General features: G+C 26.5%; 1 protein-coding gene across 1 annotated transcript in view; it reads left to right on the top strand.

The window, feature by feature from the left end:
• Positions 1–1,494: 1,494 nt before the first annotated feature.
• LOC107443195 (sulfotransferase 1B1-like) overlaps positions 1,495–10,627 on the top strand; it is a 103,695-nt gene continuing 94,562 nt past the window's right edge. Inside the window, exon 1 of the mRNA XM_071179055.1 lies at positions 1,495–1,571. Coding sequence (XP_071035156.1) covers positions 1,521–1,571 — 51 coding nt within the window. The 5' untranslated portion in view covers positions 1,495–1,520. The remainder of the gene's footprint in view (positions 1,572–10,627) is intronic.

Here is a 10,627-nt window from a genome sequence, read left to right on the forward strand (position 1 = left end):
ATTCCAACTATTTTTCTTAAACGTTTCTGAGAGCTTAACTCCGGCTCTCACTTATATTCGTTAAATTTTTTTACCGAACCACAGGAAAGAATTAATTAGTAAGTAAATGTTAAACATAAATTAAATATTTCTATTTTTGTATTACCTGAGATAAGAATTAAGGATATTTTAATTAAAATTTCAATTCTTATTATAATATAATAGTTACAAAATTAAAGAAAATATATTTGCACAAAATATTGAAATTGAGCAAAACCATTATAAAAAAAGAGCTGGATATCTCTAACGAGCACGTACATAAACATCTTATTAAATAAAGATTCTTTATTGAATTTTCGTGAGCAAGAAAAATATTACAAGTGATAGAATATATTCATTTGCATATCTTTCTAATTAACTTTATAACTAAGTTAGATAAACTTAGTTTTTGAATTTATTAATCGAACTTAATAATTCCTTTATTGATATCGATTTCTTTAGTAATTCCTTTATTGATATCGATTTCTTTAGTAATTCCTTTATTGATATGATTTTAAAAATTTCTGTTCTTTTATTAAATTTTTTATTGCTCAATAAAACAAAGGCTCAAATGTGAGAGCTTAAGTTTGTGATACGTTATAATTTAAACAAGATTCTTTCGAGTAATATATTTTTCATTTAATTATAAAGATCTGTCTAAATAATTTTTATAAAATCAAAAAAACTTATTTTTGACCTAACTTTCAATTAATCTGAGCCGAAGAAATATTTCTAACATTCCGACACGTGTGGCGTTGAAAAAATTAAATTGTTCAATCAGTTCATTTTTGAAATGAAAATACTGCGAAAAACCATGGTGTATATCCCTAAGAATGAATTTCATAAAAAAGAAAATTATGAATGAAAATCCACAAAGGAATTATATATTAAGTTTAAATTCTTTATTCAGATAAAATGTATAATTTAATTGATGTTGTTCTTATTCAATTGATCTCGTGAAATTCCATTAACTAAAGAATGTTTTTTCAGGCGGAAATATTCAATCAAGTAAAAGACATTTCATAGAAGAACCGTCATTAAATACAAGGTTTATGGCTTTTAAATATAAAATTATGTTCCAAATTGTTTTCCTCCAGCTTTGCAATCTTTTTTATTACGTGTTACAGCTGCAGAATCAACTGAATAATTCTTGAAATAAATGACAGGAGTTTTGTTTTGATTTTTTAAAATTGTTTCAATTAGTTTGTCGAATTTTTTTTTTCTAAATCAAGTAATGCATTTTATTCAAGTTATATTAAAGCTAGAAGAATAGGGCCGGCTCGTTTTTGACCTTTTGTGTGTCCTTAAGCAAAATAAAAAAAAAAATTAATAAAGAAATGAGTAGTATGCTTAAATACGCGAGTCATAGGTTCAAATTTCAGAGGTAACTTCTTTATTTTGAAATTCTACGGAACTTCAAAGTATCATTAATATTTTATTTCATTGAGACAAGCATATTAAATTTCTTTAGATTTTTTCGAAAGGAAAACCGAATAATGTAAATGAACGAAACAGGCACACATATTAGAGTTCCTTTGTTTTGGAAAAACCAGGTAACTGGCATTATATTTTTCTTGTGAAATTAACTCTTGATCAAATTTGGTATTCTCACTGCATTTATATTTTTATGTGTCAAATCGAGGAATACAAGAGATATCGATTAGTTTAAGAGCTTCAAAAAACTATGATTTGAACAAGAGAATATGACTTATGAATTTTTTAACTAGTTAATTAACATTCGTTTGAAAAATTTTGAAAAAATCCCGTTTGTATAATGACGTCATGTCAATTTCATTGTTGAAACCCCCAAAGTAAACATTTCTTATGACAACAACATGTATAACAATATAATATGTTACCTAGAATAAACAATTATTTTTCATTTTGCGGTTTTCAATCTGATTGGATTAAATTTTATAAACAGCATATTAGTAGCTGATGTAGTTTCCAAAGCAAGGACTGGATTGATTATTATTATTTTGAATTGTTTCAAGAAAATGGCAGTACAACAAAAGAAAAATGTCATAAAGTCAAAGTAAATTGTTTAATTAAATAAAAACCTTAAAAAACGTGAAACGAAAACTACATTAGTAACGCATATGTTGTAAAATTCTTATTTAGGTGATTCGTCATTGCATGAAATTAAAGAGTTGACGAGTGAGCAGTTCTCAATTGCATATCATAAATTTAAATTTTGAGCTCTGACAAAAATTTAGTTCAAATTTAATTCACAATCAAAGCTTTGAGAATAACGTTTATAATTCTGTCTAGTAACAGAAATAAACACAAATTATAGCAAGAAATACCTCAAAAATATTTTTTTCCAACCAAAAGAACTCATTTTTGACATTCATGCTTCTAAGTATGCCAGTATAGAACGGAAAAAACTGTTTTATCTAGTTTCCAGTCCTCTGAAAAGAAAATTAAGAGAATGAAGTTGGACGATAATATTCACAACAAATGACAGCACTAATAATTTACTTAGTGAATGATTTTTAGGAAAACTAATCTAGAGTTTTAATGCATGCCCAAATGTAAATACTGAAAATACATTAAGTAATTTATTGACTTTTAAAATAATTATATTTTCTCTTTTAAAGTGTTATGAAATCTCTCTAAAGTCTCTTTTAAAACATTTTTATGAAATGCTGCTTCAACAATGTCAATGCAGTGTGAGTTTTTTCAAAAGTTGTGAATAGTTCGAATCAAATAAATGTCGTAACCCCAATAGTTTTTTCCATAAATTGATTATTAAAAATAATTTGATGTTCTAAAAGTCATTGAAATTTTATAACAGTGTTAATTTTTCAAATAGAAAGTTATTTTACATAAGTAGTGAATATTTAGTGCATATAAAATAAGCATTAATATAATTCAAAGTAACTGAGATTAATTTTTTGAGAAACTGGTTTTGTTTGCTGTGGCTTATTTCCTATAAGGGTTTCAAACATTCATACTCTCTGTAAAATTAAAATAAATTTATGATAATGAAATCACATTTGACAAATAAACTCACCAGATCAATAAGTCTTTTAAAAACTGTAAACAATGCACTAATTGTTTTCCCCTTTTAGATACAATAAACTTATTTAAAGTAGGCTTTATGTTTTACAGAAAATTTTGTAAAATTATTTAATATTTTTCGTAATCATCTTTAATATTCCCAGACCCAGCGCCAATTGGACAATATTTGGTATAATTTTACCATTTAAAAAATTATATTTTATGATTTTTTTTTTCTGTTTGTATGTCTTTAAAAAAAGATTGTCTACATATAAATATAATTGAATTTAGCTCAGAGTTTTTAATGACAATTAAAAATTATAAATAAAATTATAATAATTAAAAATAATAAGAAAGGTAAGAAATTAAATTCAAGTAACCTTTTTGGATAGTTTTATGGCATATTATTATTTGACTCAAGTGGATTTTGTTTCATGACCCAAATGTGAAGAAATATACTTTAAAAATATCCTACAATGGGTTAAAAAATGGTAAAAATTAAAATGTTTCACTTTTACGCAATATTTAAAAATAATAAGTTTACGAATTAAAATTTATTAAAATAAATTTTCTTTTGCATTTATAATTTTTTTTTCTGATTTTCTGACATTATTTAGAGCTCTGGTCTAAAAAGCTTATCGGTGCATTACCCGGGACAAAATTTCATACACTGAACGTCATTTGGATTTTGCAAATAACTGCCTTGAAAATATAATCAATAATAATCAAATGAAAATGTGACTCCACTTAATAACATGAACAGCTATGTAGTGTTAGGGGAGTGATTTGATGAAAGGAAGAAAAAAAAGAGTTGTTACAAGAAAGAAATGAACTGAAAAATTTCAAAGAACAGTATCAGCCATGGATGACGTTATATTGGATGTTGTTTGAACAACTGCTCCTTCCATTGAATTGAACAATTTCGACCACTAAATCTTCAATTTGTTCTATTTTGGGTAATCTTTAGTACCAGTTATTAAACATTTATTGCTTAAACCAGGCGCAAAACAAAGTCAAGTTTTTCGATTTTTATTTTTTGAGAGCTCTTACAACTGAATTGAATGATATAAGACAAATACAGCTGAATATTTTAATTACTCTTTAATGTGGTTCACATAAATTTTAAGTTTGAGTTAAAACGTTCAGTTATACACAGTTGACGCATACTCTTGTTTAAAAAAATACCATAAAATATTAGTGAATGTTATTTAATTAGCAACAAAACTGTTTTCTTTTCTCTTTCTATGTGAATCATATTTGAGTGGCAATCGTTAACTTTCGCTAAATTTGATAAAACTTTTTTTTAAAAGTTATGTTTTATGGTTAAAAACAACCGCAAATAAGATTATATTTTTTTTATTTCTAACTTCCCGCTAATTTTCACCTGCTACACAAAGATAAAATTCTATATTACCATTTAAAATGTGCATTTCGTAAGAGACAATGTAAATAGGAAAACGTTCCTAAATAACTTTTTTAGATATTCTTTAAACTAAACACACACACAGATCAGTTTTCCTCTGTTCATCGGAAATATTTTTTTATCAACATGCCGTGTATGCCTCAAAGAAAGCCTGTAAAACTCATGAGGTTTCAAATTATCTTAAGATGTCAGAGAATACTCAGGGTCAAATGAAGCAACATTTTACTGAAAAGAAAAAAAGAAAATGAATTTTTTAAATTTTTAATTTTCCATCACAAATATTGGAATTTTATTACAATTAGTTTAATTTAGCGTTAGAACAATCATTTTCATTGATTCGATTCTGAATTTAATGAAGATTTTGAATTGAAGATTTGATTTTTAGAACAGAAGTTAAAAGCTTTTGTAAATGTTTTTAGATGATACACTGTAGAAAATTTCGATCTATGTTACGCCAAACATTGGTATTCATTAAACATTGGTATTCATAAAATAAAAATAGCTTAATTTTTTTAGACTTAAATAATTAAGTTATAATTAGACTTATATGAATTTAACTTAAATTATCTTCTATTTTTTTAAATAAATATTTAATAATGATGCTAACTTTTGCTGCTTTTTGGCACTTTAAAAATAATTTCTTTCATATAAAATCGTTTTCTTTCTTCAAGTTGATATTTTGTAAAATTAAGATTCCTTTTTTACATTTCATTCGTTAAAGAGCCAACCGATAATGGTGTTAGTACCACTAATGTTTTAAAGAGAATTTTAATTGTAGGCTGAAGCAAATTCTTATTACTATGTATTTTGAAATTATTTTATTGTTTAAGAAGGAAAATATTACTTTCACAAATAAAAATTTATATAAAAGAGTAGGCAAATATTGGATTGGTCAACCCCCTATCTCTAATTAAGGAAACATTCCAATATTAATTGCGTTAGCGTATGGAAATATTAAATTTGAAGTAAATTAAGAAATGTAAAAATAATGACTTCACTTGGAAATATGAATAAAAAATATACAGAGGCAGATCGATATTCAAACATAATTTATTAATTTGCAATCACTTTGATGTTTGTATACATAGACAGAATATAATAATTTTCAAACGAAATGTTAAAATTTAAATATATTACACTTTTTATACGTATCACAGCATTTATTAAAAAAGTGCAAAATATTCACTCAAAAATATGATAGATAATATTTTTTGGTTACTTAGCGAGTGCATTCAATTCACACTTACCTTTAATTTACAGCAATTTAAAATAAAAATTATGTTAGCATATTCCTCAATGTTTACAGTTTTGAAATTTGGGATCATCTAAAAAAAATTTCAATATTTTAATAAGATACTAAATTTCTTGATATACTCTGCCTCATCTGAATTAAAATTTACAATGTAACTAAATTACTTTTTTGCAAACATAATTTACTACTTGATAAAAAGATTAAAATTCAACTCAGTTTGAAAAAAAATTACTGTAATTTTTTTCTTACAAATTAGTAAATGGTGGTGAGTATCTGAGAAGAAGCATTATTTTTATTACATATTCATTATTATATTCACTATTATATTCATTATTATATATTCATTATTATAGATTTTTCTGGTGCTATTACTTTAGTACATCACATTTTTCAATGATTGTAAAAAGCACATCAAAATTTAAAAAGATTACACACAAATAAAACTTTGGAGCCTTTTCACAAGATAATAATTGTTTTTTCAAACACAGGTTCTTCATTCTCAAAACTTGAAACTATGCGCATTTCTTGTTTGTAAGCTGTCCTTGAAACTAGTACTTTTGAAATTTGAAAAAAAAAAAATTGTTTATAACCTTCTAGAATTCAGGAAATTTTGAGGGAATAAATATTTTTATTAATAGGCTTTGCACTGGTTATAACAATATTTTTTCCTAAGCTTCTTTCTTGAATAAAAGCATTGAAGTAGTTGGTGCATTTGTGCTTTAGAAAGAAGTTTGAAAATAATGTAATTTATGGTAATAAAATGCATAGGAATTGAAATAATTTTACAGAAGAAACAAAATTTGAACCCTTACATTTTCAGAACATAAAAAGATCGACCAACGCAAGTCATATTTTAATTACTACTTTTAAAATATAGCATTCAAGAAAATTGTGAAATTGTCGTTCTTATGCAGAAAAATGTTTTAACATTTCACCATCTGAAAAATTTTTTAGAGACCAACTATTTACAGGGGGTATTTTTCTCTTTAGACTCCTTTCACCGATAAAGATCCTGAAAAGGAAAGTCTTGATATTCAAAAATACTATTAATATTTTGTTGTTGTTAAAATGCATCAAAGCATCTAAGTAGAATTTCTCCTCATGATAAATTTTGAATTGAATTTCATGCAGGGCGAAAAAATTGCAGAAGGTACTGNGAAAGTTTTGATATTTAAAAATACTATTAATATTTTGTTGTTGTTAAAATGCATCAAAGCATCTAAGTAGAATTTCTCCTCATGATAAATTTTGAATTGAATTTCATGCAGGGCGAAAAAATTGCAGAAGGTACTGTCAACTGTTAAAATATTAAATGAACAATATGATCAACACTTGGATAGATCAAAGAGTTCATGTCGAGTCTAACACACAAGCATCATTCATGTGGATGGTATTAAAACTCCACATGTGTACTGTTTGTGAGGATTGTCTTTTTAACTAAAGTTATTTTGTTTCATAGAAGAAGATATATTTCAGAATAAAAAAAAGTTGCTTTTATAATTAAAATGAAACTTTTTTTAAGAAAAATTATTTAAAATGCAAAACAACTGTAAATATTATAAAGAATACATATGACTTTCTTTATGTCAATTATAACGCTCGATTTTATGCTTATGTTGTCTTTACCCACCCTCACAAAACGCAAATATGGGTAAATTACAAAAAATTATTAAAAAAAGTAATAATTTTATGGAAAAATGAGTATCTAAAGCAAAGTATCTATGAGTATCTAAGTATTTTTTTTTTAAATTTAGATTTAATGAAAAATATATTTATTAACTTTTTAAATACGATATTTTGCTCAATTTAAAATTTGTTTCTTTTAGTAAAAAAATATTAATAGGAAAATCTATTTTTAAAAAAAATTATAATGAGAAATAAGCTTATTTCTAAATGCTCCAAAACAAATCTTGTTCAGGTCGGTATTTTGTTCAAATTTCAGTAAGATTCTTGGTTAATAAAAATTTTTCTAGCGTTTTCCTTTCTTTAACGCCAATATGTTTATTCTTTGTTTTTTTCCCCTACCTTGTGCACCAAAGGGAAACTCAGTTTGCATGACAACGGTTGCTTTTATCTCTAGTGCTAATTTGAGTATAATTCGCTGTGAAAATTTTACAGCAAAGGCATTTAAGAATGCATAGACAAAAATTCGTGTTATTATGTGACATTACAAACGAAAATGAGCAATATAGAACAACAGAAGCATAGATATTGATAAGAAGTTTTAACCCTAACAGAAATTTTTTTTTTGTTCGGTAGAAGGCAATTAAAACACGAAACAAGAACATTTTCACCAGCTGTAAATTTGGTGGAAAGCTATGCTGCTTAAGATTGCGGTATTTACCGCTTATTTGACACTGGCATTGCACTTTCTGTGCGCATAAAATGGATGTACCTCCTTATTTACTGAAAAAGAGCTAATATAGATTTCACAATATCTAATTATTCATACAACGAATACAGTTTCCTAGAAAAAATTTGAATCTAACTCTTTCAGAACATACAACAAAATTTTTAAAGATGACATGAAAGAAATGAACTGTAATTATTGCAAATAGATAAAAAGAGTTTACTTGCTAGCAAAAGAAATTGAAAATTTCAAAGACAACTTGCATGAGATGATAGCAAGCTTCAATAACAAAATCGTCCATCTTTCAACAGCTGCAAAATAAATTATCGGTCACGGTTAAAGCTCGTGGCTGTCATAGTACGAAAGTTTGGTGCAATCGATTGCGCCATGAACGCATTTCTTTATCATATTTACCAATTTATGGCGCAACCTAAATAAAATAATTTTTCACTTATCCAATTTATGGTGCAATTAGAAACTTTGCACCAAGTATTGGTTAAACATTAACCGGGATTTTTCACAGTGTAGGTTTGTCCCTCCTTGTGTAATGCTTGGAATTGTTTTAACTCGATAGATTGATTTGCAAATTTATTTATATATAGGTATATAATTATATGATATAATGCAGCCTTATAATATGTAATTAGAACAATGATTTTGTATTAATATGGATAAATGTAGTTTTTAATATTTTATGCTTTTATAAAATTTTTGGTTTGCCAAAATTTCTGTTATGTTTTTTTTTTAACTGCGTAGGTGCGCGCATTAATTTTGGAATGGTTTATTATTTAAAAAATGATAAATTTTAATTTTTAGCATTTTTTTATAGTCTATTTCTTCACATTTGAGCCTTAAAGCGAAATCCGCATGTCACGAATAATGAGGTATTTATTTATCATAAAACTATCAGAAAAGTGATTTGAATTAATTTTCTTCCTTTTCCGGCAATTTTCCATTGTTATCAAAATCTCCAACCCACGAGAGGAAAACAAAATATATTTTTTCTTATACAAATCACTTTGTAGAGACATACAAACAGAAAATAATTAAAATATCTTTCAAGTAATAAAATTTACCGAAAAGTCCAGTATATTGGAGTATGGGAGGTTAAAACTAAAATATGTAAAAATATGAATTAGAAGGAAGTTAAAATTAGTAATTAAAATAATTAAAATTAGTTGGGAGGTCAAAATTAAATTTTAAAAAAATAATAAATGAATAAACTAAAACACTTCCTTTCTTTCTGTTTCAATCATTGCGTCATTTGTCCAATAATTTGCGATGTCTTGAGAAGCTATAAACATATATATATATATATATATGCATACATGGTGATGATAATAATGACAATGCATAAAGAGCGTTGTTTAATTTTGACTTCTCTTTCGTTTATATTTTGTAGAGAGAGATGTTGTCTTGTAGGTCACGGCTTTCCCGAAATAGCCTTCCTAACCCAGTTAATAAGGAATCCTGCTACATATTTTCATTAATTGTACAAAACTGAGAGAGAAAAAAAAATGAAATGAGAAAACTGGTAGAGAAGCGGGTCGGCACATATGTGTGTCAACAACCTGCGATGCGGCGAACGATGATCGGCCACCGCCGCCGCCAGTGAAATAAAAGTTTTCCACGTCCGGCTTCAAACGGGAGTCGAACGCGCTTTTCCCTTTCTTCCGTCGAAGATCGAAGCATATCACCAGTATTAAATAACGAAATGGTATTTCGATTTAGATGATTGAAGGTTTAAGAACGATTTTCTTTTTTGTTGCATTGACTGATTGCAATGGAGATGCAGGAAATAAAGAAATGTATTTAATAGGGACCATGCGGCATCCAGGATCTGAAAAAAAAATTATGAAAAGTATAATACATTTAATTTTAAAATTTTTCGTTAAAATTGCCACTTTCATGTGTCATTTTTGAACATTTCAGAACAGCTGTGCTGTATTAAACATTCTCCTCTCTCAAGTCTCTAGCTTAACACCACAATTTTAAACCGTTAGTACCTTTTTTAAGTTTCTCGATTTCAGTGCCATCTGTGAAGCAAAATGCATAAACCTATTACTCAAATATATATACATAAACATGTGAGGAGCACCAATAAAATACAAAATGTATTATAAAAAGCGAATAGAGAGTTCAAATATCTTTTCATTTTACAGGCACCTTGCTAAAAGGAATTAAAATATTTCCGTAAGAAGCTCGCCGAAGTACAAAATATGAAAATAAAAGCGTAAATAAAAGATAGTGGGATATATTTAATGGCACCTTCTAACTGATGTACAGAACTGCCTTTGACTTGTCTTCGAGACTGGATTTGCGTAAAGTATTATCATACTATACTGGATAATTCAAAATTTTTAATGAATAAAAGGTCGAGTTTTAATTATAACATTTTAATTTTGATGATTTTTTGGAGAAATTATTAACATTTATTTTTTAAAAAATAGCTGAAAAAATTTCTTATTAAATATCAGAAGAATTTTAACCACTGATTTTCCCAAACTGAATTTGCACAAGGTAAAAGTTGTAATTCAGTCAACAAAGAAATCTTTATGAAAGTTGCTAACTATATATATAT

This window comes from Parasteatoda tepidariorum, chromosome 3 (genome assembly GCF_043381705.1).
Source record: "Parasteatoda tepidariorum isolate YZ-2023 chromosome 3, CAS_Ptep_4.0, whole genome shotgun sequence".
NCBI classification, from domain to species: domain Eukaryota; kingdom Metazoa; phylum Arthropoda; class Arachnida; order Araneae; family Theridiidae; genus Parasteatoda; species Parasteatoda tepidariorum.